Genomic DNA, 25,732 nt, shown 5'->3' on the forward strand with positions numbered 1-25,732 from the left:
CACGTATGGCCCGGAGCTGTGAATTCTCGGTATTGTCCTTTTCGGTAGTAGCATTCTCGGTAATAGCATTCTCGGACACCGGATAAGGCAGCAAGCGACGTCTCAGCTGCGCACTAACGCTAGATGGCGTTTATGATAACAAAGACTCCTATAACACAGACCTGGTGACACCGGATCGATTAGTTCTCAATAAATCGGAGCAGGATTGAAAACCATATTGTGTTCACAGTAGAAAGACATTTCTCCTTAAAAATACCTTGGTATCGTTAAAAGATTTTATGGAATGCTATTTTAAGTCACTGGGTGGTTTTAGTACTCAGTAGTTGTTAGTAGGAATCGTTTTGAGTCCGGATGCTAGATTAAGATAATCAATTGATTCATCTCCTAGGTTACAATGAAAGCGCGGGTGTACTCCTAGTAAAATAACTGGGAAAGGGGCGGAGAAAATATCATGAAAGTTGGAGCCTGAACTAGATTCTTACATCGGTATGTTGGGGTGTGGTATCCTGAAGTCCGTTTATTTTAAAACTTTCTGCAATTTAGCAATATATCATGAAAAGTACAGTATGAGGACAGCTACCAGAGAAGACATTCAGTAACTTGTAACAGTCCGCTCCGTTGTAAAGTCCATACTATACTCGCCCGTTCATCGACGTATGTTACCACCGTGCAATAGAAAATAACAGGTGAATGCACAATACAATTTAAATTACTGTGGCTGTAGACTAGGTGACCGGATACTATACAAGTTGCAGTAATTAGTCATTATGACAATGTGCTGAAACGCAGAAAAGTATACAGAATGTGGTTTGCTGCTGCAGTGTGCGTTACAATAGTCGTACGTGATGTCACTTTTAGTAGAGATCTCTATGACATATTTTATATAGGTACGATGGCAATATTTCTTCAACTTCAAGGTTAACTTCTACAGTTCGGTCATATTGATAATGTGTTGACCCATTGCTGCATTCTTGGTATAATCTCTCTTCCAAAACCTGCCTACAGGTAGGTCACCTTACAGCCAACTTTCACCACTACCAGCAGACAAGCATGTAACTTACTCTAAAGCTGGTTTCTACTCGGTACTCGGAATCTCGGATATGCTCTCGAGTTGAATTTCTGGCTTGCAAGATGTCACAGTATTAGCATGCCATTGCACCCATGTTAACCAAGGTTTTTCACACTTTGTTCCCTTCAATATGACTTTTTAAATAATAATGTAGCGATCTGGCTTGTCGCGAATAACACCATGGTTATCAAACTGTATCTGAAATACAATATATTATAAGTTTTTTCTATCTCGTCTCAGATAAATATGTAGCTGCCTATACATGGTACATTATCTCTAAGGTTACTGCGGTGGATTTAATAGTCAATTATCGCTACATGCAATCATGCCGGATGTTGCCTCTTCCGACTCGAGAGCCGTGGTTACCTTTCGTGAGCCAAAGGCGTTCGCATTGCAAAGACGAAGAAGCTGTGATCTTGTTAATACGCCGTCGCCATGCGTAAAGAAGGCTCTATTCCACCTTGGAAGGCTTAAGGTATGGTATTGCTTGGGCTGTTTGTCTCCTATATTTTTTGTTATTCCCTGGATTGCCATAAATATATGATAGAGATGTCTTGTGTACGAGACTTTATTTTACAATTTAAGATGAATTAACGAAAAGAAATAGTTTATGTGTAGGCCGAAAATACGAATTCTGATCGACAACCATAGCCTTCATTATTTACAATTTGTTAGATACCTCTATTTGGTAATGCCGTTTTGATAAGAGAAGAATTCCCCATCAATGGTGTGCAGTCCAACCCCCATCAGTGTAACATGAGAAGTACTGGTATTTCTTTGATACACGAACCGTAGTGAACCATGCTCCCCATGACCACTGATTACGTGTGATCCTTGGGAGCCCCGATTGATGCGTGATGCTGACTCCATTACGTTAGAGCAGGAGTTATTAACTTGGAATCCAAAGACCCCTCGGGGGATCCAGGAAAGGCTAATCTTAAAACTGCAAGTCTGCAACTATGTAACTACTCGCCCTAACGTATTTCCATACTTTTGACTTTATTAGTCACTTGACCATCCCCAAAAAATTTTGGGGTTCATGCTAGAAAAAAGGCTCAGAAACAGTGGATAACAGTGCTAGATTTGGAAGGATTCTGAGGTCAGTAACGGATGAAAAAGGTGTTTTTAGGTGTGGAGCAAAGTCTTGATCCTGCGACACCTATTTTGAACCGCATATCCTTAACCAGAACAACACCCATCGACTGAGCTTTGACAGGAACATAGCTGTTCTGTGGTCATGGCGAAAACTTGACAATATGATGTGCGACGTGTGTATTACATTGTAGTAGCATATGAGGTATCAAGCAATCAACCACTTTACTGCCACATTATAAAAAATTGTGCAGTTGTGATGACCGAATGAAATGAAAAATCTTTTTTCTAACTCTTGAGTTATTGTCGTTCATAATCAAATTCATTAGCCATATTTCTGTCACATTTTCTCATGTGTTTTGTCATAGAATCTCCTCCAATTGGCTTTGGAGAGTCCACAGAGTCCCGTTGAGCTACCGAAAGATGTCACTTACAATCAGTACATGGGTGAGTCATTTTCTGGTATTGCTGAATTAATCGCAGAGGTGATCAGTAACGAAGGTAGGTTTTGCCTCATTGAAGTCCGGTACTTACTTAGTTACTCAAACTTGAATTCCAGTTATGTGTCATTTGCTGAAGGCTATTGTATTGAGTTTTAAGCATCATATATAATACAACAGTATGTAATCGTCTGGGAGGTATTGCTCATCATTTGAAATCTCGATTTTGTGTACCATTATAAAATTTGTATTCTGCTGTACTGGAAGTCTTGTCATATCTGATGATGTCAAAGAGGATTATGTTTTTCATTATGCAGAAAAACAAACTTGGAAAGAACTTCGTTTTGAATTTTCAAAGTCAGATCATTCAAGAACTAACTCTTCGTCGCTGAGTGGCTACAGCGAGGAGTCCGCGCTTGCTATTACCGGTATCGGAGCCTATGTTCAAGATTCAGGTAAATTTTATCCGTTAGGAATTAGAAATTGTTAAGAGTATGGATGATAGACAGCTACCACTTTGTTTCATCACCAGAATTAGCAAATCTTCATGAATTTTCCTTACATTATACAGCCGTAATGGAAAGTCCCTCATGGTTAAAGTTCTTATAAAATTATTTATCAACAGTCTCAATTAAAAAATACTTATTGATATTCCGTAATATTCACATATGAATTAGTGATTTTTGTCATGATATCAGGAGTATAGGGATGGTGCGAACTGTCAGTTTACTTTGGTGAAAAAACTTGGTGGTATCGAATGTAAACATGGAATGGCAACGACCGATTTTTCTGCCTCGTTCCGCTTCGCTGAGGCTGGGAACTGGATTGATTCGTGGCAGGGACAGTAGGAATGTAGGATTTCTTTAAATCCAAAAGCTATCGTCCATAGCGCAGAATTTACTGATTCAGGTCTTGTTCGAAAGCCACTATCGTTCCGATTCCGAAAATATAAATTAAAATATGATCAGGCACTGGAACCACCCTAAGTTTCCATGTTAGCTTGATTAACCGTCATCGGAATTTGAACAAGTCGCAGTGTTTCCTGTGGTTGATGTATTGTCACGTATTCACTTGATCTATTTCAACTTGTTTTCCAGGAATTGGCTCTGGGGAGAAATCAGTTCATGTTAGCAAGCTGGAGAAGAAGAACCAGCTCCCTCCTCCCGAAGTATTTACCCAGGTGGATAAGTAAATCATTGTTCCTCCCAGGACTTGGCATATTACGTTTCCGCTCACTGTGCGTGATATGTTGTCCTGTACTGCAGTTGTGTGCTTCCATTTTTAATCTAGAACTAAATAATTTAACTATCGGTATTGATCATAAAAACATACCGTACATGAGTTACCCAGTAGTTGCAATTACAGAAAATAGTTTCAACAGATTCAAATGTACAATTCAGACTTAGAAGTGGCTTATTGTTCTGAAGCAAGTTCATACCTGTTTCTAAATCAGGAATGACAATTTTTATGTGTTTCGATTCTGAGTTGAGTATTTGAGTATGAGTCAATATGATGTCATTATACTCTATCTTTTAAGCAACTGGCAAGAAAATAATGCCTGTTAAACCATATCAAGATTAATTTGTATTTCTTGTGATGACTTCTTGCTTGCTATTGCTGTGGTAATGACAAATTGTGGTTATGGTTGCGGTTATAGATATGGTGCAATAATTGTTCCATTCTGCTACAGTACATGGCTCTCGTAACTATGTTATGTATGTAGGTGCGAGACTTAATTTTACGTCTCGAAGACGACCGTATGCAAACGCTGCTCGCGTTGGAATCCGAAAATGAAAAAGTGACGTCGTTGGGAGAGAAGATTGATAGAATGTGTCAGAAGAGACTGACTGTATTACCTCTTGCAGTACAGAAAGGTGGAGTTACCGATATAAGCGGTCAATTTGTAGCCTAGAAATTAACTACCGGTACACAACAATACTAGAATTTGATACAAGTTCAATTGTGGACAGTGTCCATCGAGATATAGCTACTGGATAACTTAACTATTGCTACATCTTCCACTCCCCGACATCTTTAGGCCAGCTTTTTTGAATGTTGGACCCCTTGGAATTTTTTAAAGCCGTCAAAAATATGTAACTGACAAACAACTACCTGCAGAAAGTCTTCCAAACCATACTTTGGGAAGTTTATACCTCCCGCAGCAAACGTTCGATTCAAGTTTTACTTTAAATTGCTCAGGTTATTGTGATGTTTGAATTGTCGCAATTGATCGCTTGCCCATAAATTTGATCGGCAATTCACATGTACGACGTATTCAAATGTGTTATAATATTGGGTCAAATCGCAATATAATTTTCTAGAGCAGGGAGGGCCAACTCGAACTCAATTTCGAAAGTAGGGGCCTCTGATTAGGTTTATAATTACTGTTGTACTGTAAAATCATTTAAATCATTAGGATTATATGTCACAATGCTCGACACCTTGTCACACGAGATGCAGTGGTTGACAGCACGCTACTTACTACATTGATATGTTCATCAAAGTAAAACTTGCGGTTTATCTGAAGCATTCATCATATCATCACGGTTTTCAACAAATTCCAGAGCACGACGCATGCGCTACTGATATTAGCGAGCTCCAATGGCACGTTGCGTATATGGGACGCCAATTGCAGCGATACAAACACCGGGTGGAGCAAGCCGAAGTGTTGAATACCCAGCTGAAAGACGACATTGAATTTGTCAAGAAACACTGGTATGCGAAAATTTCCACTTTTTTTTTTCGACGTGGTTCCTTCCGTGGATGTTGCCCATTTACTTTGTCAGTCAGATGAAGGTAAAACTATTCTGTGCATGGGTGATTTTACCAAATCTATAGAGCTATAAGTTAAATCGTTATGTACTATTTTTGATCAGTACAATGTAGCCTGGGCCTACGCAACATCTCTTTGCTGGTTATTATTGGCGGTAACCCTAACCAGTAACCATCCCTTGTTTCACTTACTACAGTACGCAACATGAATGGCCATGACCAAAAATTTATCAGCATTTTAATATTATTTTGGTTATTAGACTAATCTGTATTGTAGTGAATGGTGCATACACATATTGTTTCCATCTCTCGAATCTGAATGGACACTTGTCACAACTCCTAATGCTTTATTTTATGTAGATTGAAACTATCTAATATCAGTGGAGAATAGCTTATGTACCACATTGCACATAACGTACCAATTGTGGTTCACTCTCATCCTATGCATGCTACCATTACCGTGAAACAGGTTATATATTGTCATGACTACATTGTGCTCAAAATATCTTTCTTAAATATTTAAGTCTATCAATAGACTAAAACTGATGTGGGCATAGGAAATTTACACCACAACAGTCGCAGACGACATTATGATCTGGCTCGCCAAAATAGTTCAAAGTATGATAAAGTTCAATTCATTTCTGTAACCCAAGTGTCATCGATATGAGAGAATTACAATGAGATGAGATAGTTACGCATAGCGTCGAAGAATATATTTTATATGTCATCATAATTGTTTATAATTCACACTATAAGAAATTGTGGTATTCAGATGTGCTCTCAATAGCGTAACAAAAGTTGATTATAAAAACGATAGGGTCCTTTCACAACGTTTCCCATCACTATTCTACAAACAGTTTGCTGTCATCAATCATTTAATAACCATTCCTACCACCAAGCTTTAAATATTACTTATTATGTTTAATTGATTACCGTTTGATAGTGGTAGCGTCCATCGTCATTCACACCTCCATCTTGCTACATTAAATATCCATTTTGTATACCCCTTTAAAAATTTAAGTCTTTGTCTTGTGCTTCGTAATTAGATTATCATATCATATTGCATCAAAATCCTATGATAAGACGAGCGTGTATGTATCGAACGCAGCTTGTTTATGGTATATGAGTTGCCAGTATAGGTAGCGGAAGCATGGTATGATTTTTAGTTTGAACAGGATCGATTAATGTAGGCTACCATGCAGAATTATGGATATACTTGAATCAGTGCTTATTGTTTACTATTCAAGATGAAATGTGGTGTGAATAAGAATTTTGCTAGCTGGCGTTCGTTAGAGGGGTGGGACTAGTAACTGGCTACCTTCATTAGATATCATGTTTGTTTTTGTGAGAGTGTAAACTTACTGAATTAGGATTTTGGGATTTGGTCAGTTACAGTTTAGGCTAATCCGCAGATTTAGGTAATAGATATAAACAAATCAAATAAACACAATTTTTGAGTAAATTTTTGCTTCCAGGTAGTAAAATCGTATTGGGGTGAAGATTCAATGCACAATCTATTAGGGTGTTAATATGGTTGTGTTTGTGTTTATATTCCAGAGAAAAAATATGCTATGAATGATTTCACAAGGCTTTGCTTCAGCAGTTTCACACCATTTTGTATAATATTCGTCGTTTTGTGACTTTGTGTGTTGTAAATTGTCCCGTTAATCAAGTTTACGTTTCATGACAGCCCCCTTGTAGAAGAGAAACTAAATTTGGAGAAAAATGCTATGCAAAAGATAAAAGAATTGCAAAGTGAAACAGACAAAGTAAGAGCATTACTTTAATTTTCATTTCAATGTCATTATTTGCGACGCCACTCTGAGGATACAACAAACTAGTGAATATAGGACGTATGCTAAATTGTAATTCCAATGTTATGTCTGCGTGTGTATCTATGTAATGCCAGAAATTTATCCAACAGAAGCAGAGGAGTTTTGTCCGTTGATAAAAACGTCATATTTTTACCTCTGCTGATGCCACCAATGAGGTTAACTTTGTTGTTTTCGTAGTCTGACCATGTGCAGGAAAATGTAACAACTTGTCCAATACGTGATTCTCATCAACATAAACATTGTCGTGAATTGTGACATGCGCATGCGCATGCTACATGGTTGATAAGTTTACCTATACCTTGATGAAAAGAAATTTGATTATTAGTCGCAAGGGGGAGTAATTACGATACCGGTACTCAAATATCACCTAACAATACTTGATTTGAGTAATACTCGGCTGTTATTCGAGGGCTGGGATTGCTGTGCCCATCCTTATTCATCAGTTGTCAAATGACATTTAAAACCTTTCAGAATTCGGATTTCTTTGGCCAGTTCAAGTGTTTGCAGACTTTTTGCGGATTTTCGACCAACTAAAGAGTATCTTTCTTATGTCGAATTGTCCATTGAATCGCAATATCTCATTACCACCCTTGCAGGAATTGCTTGATGCCAAAATGGACTTGACCAAAGCAGAAATGAAATACCAAGAAGCCAATGAAAAGGCGGAGAGCGAAAGGCAAGCGACACGGACAAAGCTGGAAGGGATACGCGGACAACTGCGCATGCTCAAGTACGTTGTGTTGAATAACACCCTCCGACTTGCTACTGCCAACATTTGAGCTGTTTAATGTAGGCTATCGTTTGACAAAAATAATAACATTCAAAATAGCGATATTGGCAGGGTTGTAACCAAGTCACAAGGTTCCGAGTCACAAGTCGATCTCACTTTTTTTAGTTTTGACTCGAGTCAAGTCGAGTCATTTTCAATTCACCGCCGAGTCAAGTCCGAGTTATAGTGTTTTGACCTGAGTCCAGTCATCATGTTTACTGATCACTAGTGCAAGTTTTTGTTGCACTAAAATCGCGAGCCTACATGCTGGTTTGATTCTCCTCAGGAAGGACCTCCTGCATTCCGAAGCTCTGCACAATGCGTACCTGAAAAAAGCCGGGGAAAGCAAGCAGAAGTTAGAGAACCAGGAGAAGGAATTGGAGGGTTTGCAGCAGAGGGCAGGTTTGTAAGACGTGTTTGCTTGGAAATAACCAAGTCAAACTCCTTACAAACAAATATTTCAAATATCGCAGAGGAAGCCAAAGACGCCGAGCAAGAGGAAGTCTTCAAAATCGACAATCTCCGTTATGAAATCAAGCAGGTGGAATTCGAAACTGGCGAAGTCAACAAGCGAAAAGCCATGGTTGAAACGCAGACAGAAAAATTGGTGAGGCGACTTTTTCTAGGGATTCTAGGATTTCTAGCGTATGACGTACGTTCGTCTGTATCGTAATTTAGCATGTACTCAAAACTAGGAATTGAAATTTGTGAGCGCGACATCAGAGAGGGATCGGACTCAAATCCTAGCTTAATCCAAATCCTGCATTGAGGAAAATTTATTCAAAGTCACGAGAAAATTGACATTTTTCACAAAATCCAAGTCCTAATCTTAATCTAGTTTTGAAAAATATCTGATCCAAGTCTGGCCAAAATTTTGAGGACTTTCAAACACTGCAAAATAGAACCGAATATTCTCAAATGGTACTATTACAGTGCATTTGCAGTTACATTAGTACATGAGTTATTGAGTTTTTCATGTAGCCCGAACTTCACAATGACAATCTTAATTTCTTTCTGCAATCGCCATTTTATTTAGGAATCAATAATTCAAAAATAGTTGATTCGCTTCACAATAATAATAATAGCCAAAAATTTATGTGTAATTTACGGAGTAGATTTACAGAAATTCTGGATTGTCTTGAAGTTACACAACTTCAATATACAATTGATTAGTATATTCATATTGAAATGAACCCGAATATTTTCGGCTGACACTACCAGAGAATTGGAAAGAACGTGGTATATGATATACAATATACAATGATATGTAATATGTTCTATAATATTCCTTCTAGAAAAATATGCAGAAAAATATGTTTCAAATATCAGAATCAATCTAAAATTTGATGTGTCATTTCTCTAACTATTGGACAGGAGTGCAACTTCTTGCAATTTAGAATTGAGATGTAAAGGTCTAATATATTTCGCGGGCCTGCGGTTGGGAACCACTGCTGTAATTAACGCACGTGTTATTTGCAGCATGTGGACATGCACAATAAACTTGACGAGTTGGAAACCCAGTATCACGAGAGCTTGAAGAATCTGAGACGCTTACAGGAGGAAAACCGCGACCTCAAGCTCGATATCGAGGATATGAATGAGGAGACCAAAACTTGGTGAGTTTTTTTTGCCAAAACATTGAAAGATTCCCTTTCTTAATGAAGAACTCACTACAGCGACAAGGCAATTGCGAAATCTGGTCGCGAAATCGACCGATATGAGAAAGAAAGGCAACGTTGCGATGCTCAATTGCAAAAAGCGACCGCAGAAGCCCAGAGAGTCACACTCATCAACACGGAATTAAAAGGTACTAAAAGGCTAGGCAAATTCGGCAACCTGTGTATTAACCGTCGAGTATTCGAGTTTCCCTCATTATGACGTCACAGCAACCTGAATGACGCAGAAAGCTCAAATATGCTGATTTATGCGACAGCAAAGAAAATAATGCCATAAAACATATGATTAGGGGCAATTTTGCCATTTTTTTTCGGTCGTGACAATCAATGTACTCTCTAATTTTGTCATGATGCTGCGCAAACTCACCAACCCGCAGCGCGCTCCCTTGGACAAGAGTGCGTAACATAGGGTTGGCACGGCTGGACTCCCGCATTTTTCTGGAAATGTGTGGTGTTGGCTGAAAAAAGGTCATCACTTCGGCGCGACTTCCGTATTACCCACTTTTTTAGGCTAGACTGCCGACTATTGCGAAAGTCTGACGTTTGCTGAGACGGAATCTAGTTTTTAATCACAATTTAATACATTTTCTACAAAAAGAGATGGTGTCGCTTCGTTTGATTACAAATTAGTGATGTACTTTGTACATCTGATATGGTCTGATGATCATCAGTGCCTTCTGCAAAAGATATAGTGATTACTTTTTTTGAACCACAGATGGATTTTTTTTTGTGCGCGACACAGCTTAGAGATGTCATTCCCGCCTATGTTCGTAGCTTTGTGCAATATTTGAGAGGCTGTGATAGAACTAATGCGAGTTTCGAGGCTCCCACGGCGGAAAGAAAATCTGGAAACAGAAATTCTCGTTGATGACATAACTCTTTTTGGTTAAGATGTGCATTGTGCAATTTCAATTGAAACATCGTCTCTCGGATCATTACAATTATTACTTGGTTCAAATTCGGGTACTCGTACAATGACATGGAAAACTAAAAAATGTATAGTTTCGATGCCGCAAGGAAAATATTGCCTGCTGGTGGTAAATTGCGACGTCGCTATGTGTAGGAACAAAAGAGTTCTATCAATTTATCACCAGTTGTTGCAGATAATAGAATATGATGTCTGATAAATCCCTATTTGGCCAAATCCTCATCTAATTGATGACACTGCCTCACAACACTGCCTGTCTTATGGAGCCACTACCTTTTATCTTCAGTACAATTACAAAAGGAAGAAAGCAAGTCTCAAGCCATAGAGGATGCGTTGAAGGTAAGATAGTCACTATGCTGAAACACGGCACCTACATCCGTACAAGGAGCGGTCATTGTAACTAACTGATTAATTTCTCCTAGTATTAGTACATCGACCTCAAAATGGTTGACGTGCAGATTGTACACAAGACTGCTTTAGATTTTATCACTTTTGGATTTTATATGGTACAAAGTAGTTTGGGAATATGTTTGCATATTTTCTAGGAGTAAAATTGTTAGAACAACTGGAAAATTGGACCTATTTGTATCATCGTTAGTCATGTTTCAATAGTAGTCGTGATTCATCCTGTGCTATTGAAAGCATTCACCTCTGATTACCTGCTGAAAGTATGCAAACCCTCCACCATATCTGCTTTTCGGAACCCTACTTGATCACTTTCTGGGCCTATATTTTCCACTTGAAGCAGTTTTGTGATGCATTGGAAATGGCTATTTCCACTTGTAATCTAGCACAAATTTATCGCGCTACTTCTATGAGACTACCAACATTGACAACTTTGACCAGCTCTGCCGAAAATACTCGGGTACACTTTAATTGTTCAAAGTAACATCTTGTCAGCGTATAGAAACTTAAAAATAGAAGACTCTTCAGTGTGACACACCATCCAGATATGTCATGTCGAATTGTTACAGCTGTACCTGTACAGAAACCCATTTGATCTTCTCTGGTCCAGAGTTATGTTTCCACGTATGTTGCCTTTTTCTACAGAATCAAGCGGAAAGTTTGCGCAAACGCGTCATGGAAGAAATGAGGCAGCGCACCGCGTTAGAAGTAAAAAAGCAATCAAACAGCCACGCGTTGACCAAAGGAAAAACAGGTTCGCAATTTGTTTCTGATCCCATGCAAGCTATGTCGTCGATCTCAACTGTACACTTGCATCTTCGTTTGGAGCATGAAATGCATCGACGTCAGATACTGATGCATGCCACTTAGGATGCAAAGTATACATCTCAAAAAAACTCTTGGCAGTTTAATTTGATGAAAAAGCTGCTGCTGTGTTTTAGATATTGCGCCTGTCACGTGCGGATCTGTTGAAGTTTCTGCAAGGCAAAGTCGTGGCAAACCCACCAACTCAATTATGACTGTTGGGGTTTTGTTGGAAGAAATGCGACTTAGCTGTTTACTAGATTCTACTTCACTGTCAATTTTCGCTATATTGCATTGTCTAATTTCGTTTATAAACTCTTCTAAACTTTCACATATTACTTGTCTTAAACGAGCTATACGCTGCTTTTAATCAACTTCGGAAAAATTTTGCTACAATGTTTTGATAGTATCGATCAAATAAGTTTAGCAATATCGGTCACTCATGGCTTGTTTGAAAGAAAAGATCTTTGTCGCAGTGAAGAGCACGTATGTATCCGCACTAGGTATACGTTGTGAACTCTATAAGAAACTAATCAAAACAAGGTTTTCTTGTTTTCTTGATAATATACACGCTCAGTTGCCCGTCTCTCGTCTAGCTTCGTGGCAGAGCTGGTTAGGCGTTGAAATTCTGAATCCAACGATATGTTACTTATTGGTTTCGCATCCCACTAAGGTCGTGTTTTACAGTTTGGAAAAGTGAAGCAAAATTTTTCGGAAAAAGGAGCCGGTTAAGCAGTTTGGCATTACACTTGCAGAATTGTGACCTAAGATATGTCAAAAGTAGACCTTGAATTCTATAACACATGAGAAAATGTTATGGATTTCGAAATCAGATTAGATTAAAAGTAACTTTTTTATTTCTCCAAATAATGGACAACCCTTAACGTCTTACTGCACGTTTTGCGAATGAGAATAGAAGTGAAATAAATTTAGTGGACCGGCCGGAAATTCAACTAGTACCAGTTAACCAGGTCCATGTACTGGCGTTGGACAACCACTGATATAAACAACAAATTCCATCGGTCCTGTACAAGCTCGCTATATACTCACTCGCTATGTGTAGTAGTTAATTAGGCAATAATGTTTATGGTCTGAAACTCCTATCTGTAGATACGTATTAACACTTTATGACGTCCGGCGTTCAGCTTTCTACTAATTGTAGAATCCCTGTTGCAGAAAATAAAAAGAGACGAAACAAAATCACAAAAACATTGAAAGACACGGAAGAGTCTGTCATAAAAATACGAGACGACGTCGAACGCTTGAAGAAACAACATGAATCGACGAGCAAGGTTGTTATATTCCTTGTCTTCCGTGACTCTTGCCTTTGTACAGCTCGCGGACGCCATCGAATGCGACAGCAGAATTTTTGAACCAATATGTGTAATAATAATAGCAATATTGCCAATATGGCATATTTTGCCGGTGAAGCCGATATTTAACGCTTGCGACATCTTTCCTGTAGAACTTCTAACGTATGGCAGTAATTTGAAATACGTATCATGTAGAAATTTCATTCATTTTCACTCAGGCTCCAGCTAAGTGGGAAACTAGTACCTGCAGTTCAACTGTCGTAATCGGTGGATGTTGGTTCTCTTTTGTGCTGATATGATCCAGAAAACCATCGCTCACCTCGTCTACATAGTTGTAATGGTCAAATTGTCTTCGCATATGTGTTCATTATGTGGCTCAATATCAGGGAAGCCAAATAAATATAATCGTGATTCACTTTTATGTATATTAGACTACTGCAAGATTTTGCTGTAAACGTGTGTTCCGGTAGTAATCATAATTGATAACATTTATACAATAATTGTCCCGTGTCTTCTATCTGGTACTTGTTAATTAGCCGTCTTATTCATCTTGAATAAAACCCGCTAAAATATCCAAAACTTGCCATCAATCTGTATACAAAATGCTGTAAAACCTACTGATAGACAAAGGTGACTGCAAAATTGTCATTGCAATGAAAGAAGAAATGATACCCAGTTCCTAATAAAATGTGTAACCAACCTAGAAATGGATCGCTGTCTTCATGCAGCAAAACTACTGCAGTTGATATCCATTGCAGTCTTCGAAGAAATTGAAGATATCATCGTATTAGATTGTTATGTAACCTTTCTTGTCTTAATTGCAGGAAGTGGTTGAACTGGAAACAAAGTTGGCCGCGTTGAAAGCGGACCACGATCAAGAAGAGAAATCGTTAACGGCCAAAAAAGAACTTCTAGCACCACAAGAGAGAGAGTTGTTTGTAAGCAAAAATAGATAAATCCAAGATAGCCTTTCTGGCTCCTCTTCCAAGCAATGAGCACAATAATTTGAGTACTTGAATCCAAACTCTGTATTAATTGTCATATTACTAGTCGAGTAGTGAAATACAATTTTTTAGAGTACTGAAATATACGTCCCTTTCTACTAAGAGTTTTATTATTAACAGCCTTGAAACCTCGATTAATCGTATTATCGATTGATAGTACAAAGCTACACACTAGGGTTGTTCAAAATAATTTTTTTTTTCCAGATTCTGGGGATTCACTGATTGAATTTTTAAGTTGCCTAAAATATGCTGCACACAAAATTTGGCTCAATTCCAACCGATAGAATCCGACTCAGAGCCGAGCCCATTGAAATTTTTTAATTATTATGAAAAAATTGAAATTTTTCTTTTTCAAATTTTACTGTCAACCCCATGAAATTGTTAAGATTTCTAAAAGACCGATGCTCAACAATTTTTGCTCACATCCAACCAGCAAAGTTATTGCAGTTGCAAATTTTTAATTCACAAAAATAGCCTGGACGGTGGGTAATCTCATAATTATTAATGAAAAACACGAATAACTTCGCTTCTAGGGGTTGTAATTGCGTCAAATTTGTTTTGCATCGTTTTGTAGACAACTCAACAATTTCATGGGGACGACAGCAAAATTTGTACTGAATTCAATATTTTTGATCTCCTGTGTGTTCACATCTACCAGTCAGAATCGAGCCAAATAGAGAGTGCAGTATAGGCAACCTAACAATTCAATCAGTGTATCCCCAGAACTCGGATAAAAAGGTATATTTGGACAACCCTACTGACCACATCTGTCTTTACAAGACATGTCACGATACGAATATTGAAATCTGAGATCGACTCGCGACACTCTTTTTGTTCCAGAGGACGCAAATGGGACTGCAAAGCAAAATCAAGGAGTTGGAGTTCGAAGAAAACCAGATGTCGCAGAAGATGAAGGATATGATTGTCTCGAAAAATGCGATGGAAAAACGAATTGTCTCCACGGAAGCCAGTATTGAGAGTCTCAAGTAAGCTTCATATATTTTGGGACACTGAATCGCATCAGTTATTTGGTTTTGAAAGAATTGCTCTGTCTTGCGTCTTACATTCCGGAAAATCTGCCATATTGTAATGGGTCTGGATTCATTATATTATGTATTATATGGAAATGTAACCAAGTCACAAGGTTCCGAGTCACAAGTCAATCTCACTTTTATAGTTTTGACTCGAGTCAAGTCGAATCATTTTCAAGTTACCACCGGGTCAAGTCCGACTCAGTGAGTAGAGGGTTGAGTCCAAGTCACAGTATTGTGACTCTAGTCCTAGCGCCCAAGTCATTGTGCTCACTGTTCCATTTCGAGTTCAATCCGTTCAACCTACTATTTTCAACTCTGCGCAAGTGATATAGAATGGCTCACATTCATAATATCGTAATTTTCCCAGTTCCTAACAGTTTCTGGCCCTAATTTCGAAGTATCAGGACTGATAGACGAAATACCAATAATGTGGTGACTTTACTATTTTTCAAAGTTACAATGAAATGTCTGTCTTGGCCGTCCTAGTCTCGAGTCATATGCTTGGTTCGAGTCATGCACAATGACTCGAGTACAAGTCGAGTCAATGCACAAATTGACTCCAGTCGAGGCGAGTCATTTTACACCAGGGGTGGGCAAACTTTTGAGCTCGCGGGCCGCATTCAACATCTGAATCCATTCGCGGGCCGCACTATATAAAATTGGGATCATCATAAACCAAAACGCAATTTGGCTGGTATTTGATTATATTATAGTGAGGACATGGATAGCTTATTTGAAACAAACCAAACATTGCTACGATGATATGGTACACGCGCCAGAAACAATGGCGAGATTTCATAGGCTGGTCGACCTCAATAACCAATTTGTAAAAACTATAGAGATGAAAGTCTGTTGTCCCGATTCTTAGAACAGGATAGAAATTTAAATCTGTGAGCAGTGATCAGCTCATAGATTTTCTAATTCCGCTTAGGGTTCAGTCCCAGGACACACAATGCTGACAGCATCATAACCATGTCAGCTTCAAAACACGCTTCTACTATATGTGTATATTTCGCGCGCCCTTATCGTCATATCGCAAAACGCAACCAGGACGCTATAGCAAACCTAACGGATAGTTTAGTGGCATGGGAGGTTACGACTATTGATGAGAGATTTTAAAATATGAAATTCATACAAAATACAGAACAATAATGATGAACTGCAAGTAAATCGCGCGAAGCGCGAAAAAAAATTTCAGTTAAGCTCAGCTTCGCGATCCCCTTCAGATGCTCTCATGACCCCAAGGGGCACGCGTCACCCAGGTTGAGACCCACTGCCTTAGAATTATCATGGTGAAATATACTAAGAAAAAGTTTAATCAAGTCCCTACATTAATTCGATTTTTAGTACGTACATATTTTTAATAAGTTTCTTTAGACTCTCGCGGGCCGCACAGAACGGTGTTGCGGGCCGCATGCGGCCCGCGGGCCGTAGTTTGCCCACCCCTGTTTTACACATTGGAAAAAATGACTCGAGTCAGCAAAAAATCGAGTCGATTCGAGTCATTACAACCCTGGCATTATTTCATTATTATGGTAGACACATACGTAATTACTTCCGATGAAATTTTAAAGGCAAATTTTAAATATTTTTTTTGTCGTCTTATAGAAGGTAGAGTGAGTGAGCTACATTCTGATGCCTAGATGAGTTTGTATAGAGAACGCTTATCGGTGTGTTAACATTTGATTACTTCTACAAATCTTCCGAGGCTGGGTGACATTTTAGTCCCTATCTTGTTTCAGTCTGGACTTGCAAGAGATCAACTTGCGTCTTGAGAGCGGGAAGGCTGTGAACGAAGAACTTCAGAAACAATTGGATTTGGCAAAAAGTAAGCCTAATATCCTAATATATTAGAAGCGGGATGAGCCCTTGTGGCTACCCAACTCAAGCAACCAGCCAACCTGTTTGACATTATCAATTGCAAAATATTTCTTTTAGCTTGGAGGACCTCCAATAGAGATGTTCAGTTCGGACACAGCATTTCTAGTTTATTTCGTGTCCAAGCATAGCAATGGATGTAAAGCTGTTCAAATAAATGGTCCGAAGTTATGGAAATGCACCTTAAGCTAGATACCATATCTTTTGCATATCGCAGGAGGGGGCAGACCTGCTTCATGCACGAGCCACATATCAAAAATCTTAATTTTGAAATAAGCCACAATACAAAAATTCAAAAACACGAATTTATCCGTCACAATGAAATGTAGACTATCAAATGAAGTTTATTATGGTGTGGTAATACGGTGTTGTAAATTGCTGTGAGGTGCCTCCACATGGGCTGTAAGGTGTTTCAAATCAGGCCGTTATGACGTCAAAGTCATGCAGAGCAGTTACTTCAAGTGCTGATGAGCATTTAAGGAAGATTTCAGTTCGGTAATCTTGTTTCTCCGTAAATGTGTCTTTATCGGGTAACTCATGTCAAAGTTGTGGTGTTTGGTTTCATAATGACGCTTCAAGTTACTAGCTTTGTAGGTATTGAGCGAATCTTGACAGATAAGGATTACTGGCTTACCTCCATCATCACTGAATGCAAACTCTTCCTCTCATTCTGTTTAAAAAGTTATATTTTCCTCTCCCTACTTTCTTTCTTGCAATTATCGCCCAACGCCATTTTCTTGACCAAACCCTGCAGTTATTGCTAGACTTTACAATACCAATGGAAGAGCCGTATTCACCATTGTTAGCCGGGAAATGATCGTGACCTGCGCTACCATGACCAATTATCAAGTTGATTGATTGATTGATTGATTGATGACTATTGTTGCAGGTGAAAGGTTCATGTTTTAACATTGCACCTGTAGTGCCACCTTCTCCTAAATTTTACAAGGGTTACGTAAACCATAACGAAAGTAACATCACAAAAGCAATGCACATATTGTTAGAACTGGAGACGGGAGTGATAGAATGCATCAATTTATAATGAGGTTAACCTATCCAGCAAAATGGAGAAACGCATGTGCAATCATTCAAGAGCCGCAATCAAAAACCCAAAGATTGACGTGCGACTTGTGGGCCGCAGTTTGCCCACCCCTGGTATATTGGGATTATCGGTAAAGGTCAGAGTTGTAACCAAGTCACAAAGTTCCGAGTCAAACAGATAAAATAGGGTTTATGTGTTTATTTTAAGTATCGGTCCTGATACACGAGAATCTAATCAACCAATATAGAATGTGTCGAGTCACATGACTTGGTCTAGACATGCTCAATGACTCGAGTACAAGTCGGGTCAATACACAAACTGACCCATGTCGAGTCTGTTCATGTTTGATATTTTAGAAATATTGCGAATCGAGAGTCATTACAACCCTGTTGAAGGTGCTAGTTATGACCACATGTACACATAATGCTCCAGCACCGCGGCTTGCTTTGTTTTTGTGTTTTTCATTCAATTTTGTGTTTCGTGTTGAATATTATTTTTACTCTTGGCAAACAGTAAGGCTCGGAGACAGACGAAAAGCCCACAATAAAATGATGGACAGTCGGAAACAAATGAAGGAAAAGCTGGAAGAGGGCATCGAATCTGAACTGGCTAGAAACCGGGACCTCGCACAAAAATACAGGTACTCGACTCGACTCGGTTTGTGCCAGAATCGGACTCGAGCGGTGGCCCTTGTTTTTCAGAGATTTGCAAAGTGAGCATATTGACTTGAAAAACCGGTTGATGTCTTTGTATGACAACAAGGTGAAGATTGAGTCTAGCATCAAAGACCACAAGCAGGTAACTCGTTAAAAACTTTGCAGTGAGAGAGATCATTTTATTTACTGAACGTCAATTTCAAATAACGACCCAACCGTAATTTATCATTATAAGTGCCAGACTAGATAATTCGAGCTCGAGTTGTTTAACTAGACTAGGGTTACTATATTTTCGTGGTCCAAATTCTGGACACTCTTCAGTGCCCACTAGTGTTGATATGACGTCACACTAGTATTGCTTTGCCTATCCATTGCAGACCGGAGTAAATTTTCAAGCCATATACGATTTGACCTCTCGTAATCACTTGGCTAGGGTTGGTATTCCAATTTGGTCTGCAACACACTTATGTTGGCCTATTGTGGTACTGCAGGGGTAGCCAACCTTTTTGCTATTCACGGCCGCATTCCAGGGCCCTGAACTAGCTGGATGGCAAACACCCTTGGTAAACTGGCCATGTCCAATTGTCCATTTCCGCTGAACTCCGGAAATCTATGTATTCATATTGGCTTACCATACGCACTGTACTAAATATAGGACGCTGTGCCATGTTCCTACCGTATTAAGATCTAGCTTTCATCAAACATTCACCTGTTGCCATGAATTTTTAGCTGGTTGCGTTGCAAGAGAAATTTAACGTCGCGCTGAAACAATACTATCACGATCGTGGAGAATTCAACAAGGCCGGTTTGAAGAAGTTTCACGATCAAGCTGAGGTAACTTACCGATAAGATGAAACGCAATGAATTGTACCGAACGAAATATTTTTCTATGAAGTCGGCCATTTTGAAATAGATTTTCAGATTCCTACCATGCCTGCCATTAAAATTTTCTTACTGTAGTTACAGTGAACAATGTCTAGTTTTAATCCATCACTCCTCATTTTACCTCGTCCTGCTTGCAGCTGTACACTATTCATACACTTCGAAGATGTAGGCCTGAATTAAGGCGATACCTTCAATCATTACGTGTTTGTGGTGATTTGTGACTCGATTCATGTTTTTCGATAACCTGCTAGTCATTGAGCTGCTACTGACAATGTCATTTCGTTGCCTGTATTTAAATCATGATATAAATTCCTCTATCCAAATATGCCGGACATGCAGCGTGGAGCAGTATCTCGCCAGCTATCCGACAGTCGTCTACCATGTCCACATTCAAGTCAAAGTACTGAATGAATACCAGTCAGCCCTCAAGTTTACCAGACCACGACCTGACATATCGATCTCGCCTTCCGTCACAAGCCACCTCTTTTTGTCACTTATCCTTTTATATTATCTTCTTTTACTTTTCATTCAGTGTGCTTGCCTACTCTTTGCACCGCCTAGGCCCAGGTTGGTGTCGGATTTCAAAGACTACTCGAAGTCGTTTAGACACCTTCCCATCTTTTCATTGTATCGCAGTCTTGTGGTGTTTTGAAATGATAAAATTGTTAATAAACTGATACTGATCTTCACTGAATTTGGCCACATTTAAGTCCACTTGGTGTGTTTGCCCACAACCCTGCCGTTACTAATAGAATCATCACTGCCACTCTATCAGAAGGCAAGAGCCACGTCAAACCTGTTTTAATTGAGTGATACTTGCATCTCAGGACAACTCGGAAGCGATGGTGAAGGTTCAAAGCGGGCTACAAACTACGCTTGCGTACATCTCAAGATTTTTGAAAGGTCAGATCCAAGGAGGCGCCGTCAATAAAGTTCGCGAGGCCGCGATGAACGTTTTGCTAACCGATTCGAAAGTTCAATGAGCCTTGTCGATTGCAATTTTTCTGTGTTCCCAGGTGGCAATCGACTGCCATCATTTTTCTAGCTATGTGATCGAGAATAAAGAAATATATGTTTCGCCCATGAGTCTTTGTATTGTTTTAGGGTTGGGGGAGAAGTCAAGTCAAATCAAATCAAATTTTCTCGGAGGAGTTGATTTTAGATCATATCCACTTGAACTGTTTTTTAGTAAAACTTCTTACTTTATCAGTATTTGGGTTTCGGAAAGTAAAATGTTGTTTTGTGATAAGTTTGCATCATTTTAATGAGAGCAATTGTCACAAATACACTTAAATAGCCCATTTATCACGATAACGGAATATATTTTCAAAGATTCTACCGATTTGTGATTTGTTTATTATTCATGGTGTTTCAACTACATTGGTCATTTTACACCAGGCCGATACTCTATATTTTTGATTCCATATTTACCGACTTGTAGCACGGCCCGCTTCTAGGCCTTTTATAAGACACCGCCTACGCGGATCATGTGGCGAGGAGGGGCCTAGATAAACCTCCAACACCTAGGCAGGAATTCTGGAGTCGGCCTAGAACCCGCAACCAATTGGTGTTGCAGTTGTTGATTATACCACTACGTTATGTCGCCACGCGATGTTACATTTCGATGTGGTTCCAATTTCCTCATGGATTGCTTTACGGTGTGAACGGAACCGCGCAACTCGCTACCTAAATTATATTCACCGATACTTTCGTGAAATCATATTGGTCACTCCATATGCACTGTGCGCGAAGCGCGACAAAAATTAAGGGCTATACTCAATATTTATGAAAATTAAATGTCCATTCTCCGTGAAAACAGCCCTAAAATTCCTCAGGCTGCCTTCCTGATTTGGAGGATTAAACTACTTCTACTTTAAGTAGATCACAAAATATAACGCAGTAGAAGTAGCAGGAAAATACATCTTCTTGAGTAAGAACCCAAGTAGCGGGAAACTACTTGAGTACTTCAAAAAAGTAGAAGTACTCCGTTACTAACCACCGCTGGATATTGTTTGATCCGTTTAAGACAGGGGTCGGGAACCATTATCGTCAAAGGAGCAGCGTCGGCCCTATATTTTGAATTGGGGGAAGAGTCAGATAACAATGTCAATCACCAGTAGCGTCACAATTTAAGATTGGTGACGTCATAGTGGCACGAAATCGTAGTTCACTGCGTGTAAATCGTCGCGAGACCGGTGTTTTATGTGCTTGCTGGCCACGCTATTGACAATATGGTAGCTATAAGCGCAGTAACGAGATGGAATCGCAATATTGCCGGGGTGTGTTTGTGGGGGGGGGGGGTCTGAGCATTCCATGTCGTGCACTGGTGTGAACGATTGTATCTTAATTTCAGATGTTGTGTTTCGTCGACGTTGAATTTTGTTTTAGTTATATTGGGGGTTACCATATTTTTGAAATCTGAAAACAGGACACTTTTTCAACATTTTCAGTCTTGAAAATCCGAGGTAAACTCCTGAAAAAATGGAAGTGTGGTAACCCTAAGTTAGGGTTGCCATACGTCCGGAATTTCCCGGACATGACCGGAATTTTGCTGAAAAAACTGCGTCCGGGAGGAAATTCTAAAATATACCTAAATGTCCGGAATTTTGAAGGCTTCAATTAGGCTTAAAGGTTTTTCGTAAATCAACATAAATAATATTATTTTCAAGCAGCTTTAGGCTACTCGAAATTTATCTTCGCGCTGCGTACGAGTTATTGCAACGTATATTGATATTAGTGTAGGCACCAGGCACCGCCCTCGCAAAAACTACAATCAAAAATAAGTATACATAACCATCATTTACTGAAATAAGTCTAATTGTAATCGCAATTATAAGCTAACGGTACATTCGTAGAGTTGGTTAAGGCCGATTGGATGCTTCAGTCACCGACAGTGGTTCCAAATCTTGGGGTCGTTTGCCTTTATCTGGGGATCGCGATGATGTTGGACGTAATCAGCTTCCTAGGCCGCGAGTAAGTTTGGGCAAGCTGAACTTTTTCGTAATCAGCTTATCAAGTTTTGAGCTTTGCCACGGAACATTTCAAGTTGGAAATGAGGTCGCGACCATAAATAGTTGGAAATCACCGGCGAAACCTGCAGGTGCATTTTATAGTAGCCTAATACATGGAAGAATCAATATTATTTACAGAATTCATACATAAAATTTAACAACAAAATGCATATATACTAAGGGCCCAACAAGTTACATCGACTACCCTATGGTGGGCCCTAGATCAGTGCTTTTTTGGACGGATGGGACAGAAAAATGTTGTTTAGGACCCATAACCAGATAGCCACACCGACCAAACAGTATAGCAGGGCTGTCAAACACAATCCCGACAGGCCAGACACAGCCCACCAGACGAGTTCTGGGCGAGAAAGTTGACCTTATTTGGTAACCCTAACGACTTTCCTGTGAGCTTATTGCAGGTTCATTGACGTTTTTTATCAATAATCTACAGAATGAGACATGGATACGCATCTTTTTTGAGATTTTCCAAATTATGGACAACCCTACTGCTCAGTCTCCAGTTAAGTTTTGTTAAACCCACTTTTTCTAACTCTGTTTGGTGATATTCGAAGATTTGGATTTATAATATACTAATTTTCCTCAATTTGAGCAGTTTCTTGTCGCATTGTCAAGTACCAGGACCAATAGACAAAATTCCAATAGGGTGCTCACTTTACTGTTCTTCGAAATTACAATGAAATGTCGGTCTTGGCCGTCTTATAGTTTCGAGTCATATGGCTTGGTTTGAGTCATGCACAATGACTCGAGTCCAAGTCGAGTCAATACACAGATTGTCTCGAGTCGAGTCGTTTCCGTATTTTGAGAAAATGATTCGAGTAAAGTCGAGTCATCAGAAATTGGTGACTCGAGTCAGACTCGAGTCTGGTCAACCCTGCTATATATATGACAGTACCAATATTATCGGCCAAATGCATACGAAAACTTGAGGAAATATCGCGAGACCAGTAAATTTATGCATACTGATTTTTCCCAGCAGTTATATTAGCGATTGGTGCATGGTATAAGTCGAAAACACAAATGGAAGTGTGGGGGTCTGTTGAGTCTAGCCTCCCAGAATTTGTTTGATTGGGACCAAGACCATTGTTTTTGGAGGTCCAAAAAGTGTTGTTACAGCCCTGCTAGAAGCAAACACTCGGTACCGTCCGTCTTATTTTTCAGTCAACAGGTGGTTGCGCGGTAAAAATGACCTTTTTAAATAATTGGCAGATTTCGCCTATGGGGGGAACTTCGGCTCAAATTTCGGCCAAGGCGGGCACGAGATGAAAAAGGTTGGGAGCCACTGGCTTATGCTGTCGAAAATTGGATATCTCCTGGTATGCATCAATATGAATCAAGCTCTGCACCTTTCGCATAGCTTAATTTGCAGCTTTTAAAAATCAATGCGAACGAATTTCGATCGTTTTCACAGCTACTTACTTACTTGAGTAGATTTAAAGTCAGTAAATTCTACTTTTACTTCAAGTAGTTTTAGGTTGCTTATGTAGGAATTACTTCTACTCGTACTGGAGTAGATTTTCCCGTCGCTCCTTCTACTTCTACTTGAGTAGCTTTCTTGACTACTTTGACCACCTCTGGTTGGGGATTTATCTAGGCTCCTCCTCGCCACCTCATCCGCGAAATCGGTGTCTTACAAAAAGCCTAGAAGTGGACCATGCTATAAGTCGGCAGTTACGGAATAAAAATGAAGAATATCGGCCTGGTGTAAATGACCGTAGTAGGTGACAAACACCATGAATACCACAAACAACAAAACAAAAACAAAACGCCACAGGGTGCATTTAATTTTCACATGTCGACATTCGGCGTCTTGATATTTCAACTATCACGACGCCACGGGATGTTTTGCTGATTTATTATTTTCGAAGTGGTCTGGTGCACAAGATCTTAGTAGTCAAGTACCATAACCCCACGTACAACAACTTAACAACAGCGCCATGGGGTGATTTATTTTGTACATGTCGCAACCATGACGACTGTAGCTGCTGGATGGTAAACTCTTGCTAGGCTCCAGACATGATACCTGACTACACAAACTTGAACAAAATCCAGACATGATATCAGAGTGATACCTACGTATATCCATAGGGCGTCATATCACTGTTCAGCAACAGATTGGTTTAGTCTAATAGACATGAATATATTGAAAAGGTCATCACTTTCGGTAAAGCTACAATATCACGGCATCTTTGCCGTTATCACATATTTTCACCACTATCAGAATATGGTGCTGAACAGTGATATCGTTGCCGGCCCATCTTGTCATGTCTTCCCAAATGCTAGTCAGAATTGGGATGTCTTTAATTATTGTCATATGTCGATGACAACCCCCTTTAACTAATTTTCTCGCGGAGCCGCCGAACAGTCAAATCGGTTCCCGATTGAGAACCACTGGTATAGCGGAAATGACGGTTTCTGTAGATGTCAATGTCAATGCAGTTTGTAAATCCACGCTGTCTTCCAAATTACCGGCGAGATACGAATTCTCATTCGAAGTGGCGTTCACATTTATAAATTCAAATTACAAACATATCCATCCGCATCCCGATTGTTAGGTAGCATGCTAGCACTGCCGTTACAGTGTAGGCTTGTAACGCAACCGTATGTTACCGCGAAAAAATTCAGATATCAATTAACCATTCTGCGACGATCCAGACAATTTGTGTTGAGCTTGATAGGGGGGCAATGAGTCGAGGAAGGTTGGGAACCACTGTTTTAGACTATACCAGGCGTATCAACATTTTTATAAGTGATCAGTTTGCGGATATACTTTTATTGAACTTTACTGAGAGGACGCCATCTATTCACAGATATATTGATACATGAGCAATAAAAGATCGAAAACTCCCAGCCGATTTCTTCCACGCACTGCGAGAAATTAGCCGTGAGTTGTACGGGTTCAATCCTAAAAGCATTCCGCAAACCTTGACATTGCGACCATCGTGTGATATCGTAAATTTCAGTTCAAATTCCCCGGGGACTGTATAGTCTTAGTCATGGTTGACATCGCCAGTCGTTCCGGCTGGCCCCAGCGTCTCAACAAAAGAGAAATGCAATACCAAGTCCAACCCCGTGTTTGCACAGCTACCTGCTTGGTCGAA

At 39.5% G+C, this 25,732-nt stretch overlaps 1 protein-coding gene across 3 annotated transcripts in view; it reads left to right on the forward strand.

Moving 5' to 3' along the window:
* The first annotated feature begins 543 nt into the window (after positions 1-543).
* Positions 544-25,732, forward strand: part of LOC145448574 (uncharacterized) — a 54,771-nt gene continuing 29,582 nt past the window's right edge. Inside the window, exons 1-23 of one of the 3 annotated variants that reach the window (XM_080326986.1) lie at positions 544-686; positions 1,351-1,544; positions 2,530-2,608; positions 2,919-3,056; positions 3,699-3,781; positions 4,325-4,475; positions 5,166-5,316; positions 7,064-7,142; positions 7,805-7,938; positions 8,264-8,379; positions 8,451-8,584; positions 9,457-9,593; positions 9,654-9,784; positions 10,868-10,920; positions 11,632-11,740; positions 12,967-13,082; positions 13,928-14,041; positions 14,948-15,093; positions 16,884-16,969; positions 18,575-18,701; positions 18,763-18,859; positions 19,447-19,551; positions 20,430-20,688. In XM_080326986.1, coding sequence (XP_080183112.1) covers positions 1,395-1,544; positions 2,530-2,608; positions 2,919-3,056; positions 3,699-3,781; positions 4,325-4,475; positions 5,166-5,316; positions 7,064-7,142; positions 7,805-7,938; positions 8,264-8,379; positions 8,451-8,584; positions 9,457-9,593; positions 9,654-9,784; positions 10,868-10,920; positions 11,632-11,740; positions 12,967-13,082; positions 13,928-14,041; positions 14,948-15,093; positions 16,884-16,969; positions 18,575-18,701; positions 18,763-18,859; positions 19,447-19,551; positions 20,430-20,585 — 2,592 coding nt within the window. In that variant the 5' untranslated portion in view covers positions 544-686; positions 1,351-1,394 and the 3' untranslated portion in view covers positions 20,586-20,688. Of the gene's footprint in view, positions 687-1,289; positions 1,545-2,529; positions 2,609-2,918; positions 3,057-3,698; positions 3,782-4,324; positions 4,476-5,165; positions 5,317-7,063; positions 7,143-7,804; positions 7,939-8,263; positions 8,380-8,450; positions 8,585-9,456; positions 9,594-9,653; positions 9,785-10,867; positions 10,921-11,631; positions 11,741-12,966; positions 13,083-13,927; positions 14,042-14,947; positions 15,094-16,883; positions 16,970-18,574; positions 18,702-18,762; positions 18,860-19,446; positions 19,552-20,429; positions 20,689-25,732 lie in introns of those variants that run through there. The other 2 variants (XM_080326985.1, XM_080326987.1) reach the window with 2 other exon arrangements.

Source organism: Botryllus schlosseri, chromosome 10, assembly GCF_051294905.1.
Source record: "Botryllus schlosseri isolate E-star chromosome 10, Bs_hap1, whole genome shotgun sequence".
NCBI lineage: Eukaryota > Metazoa > Chordata > Ascidiacea > Stolidobranchia > Styelidae > Botryllus > Botryllus schlosseri.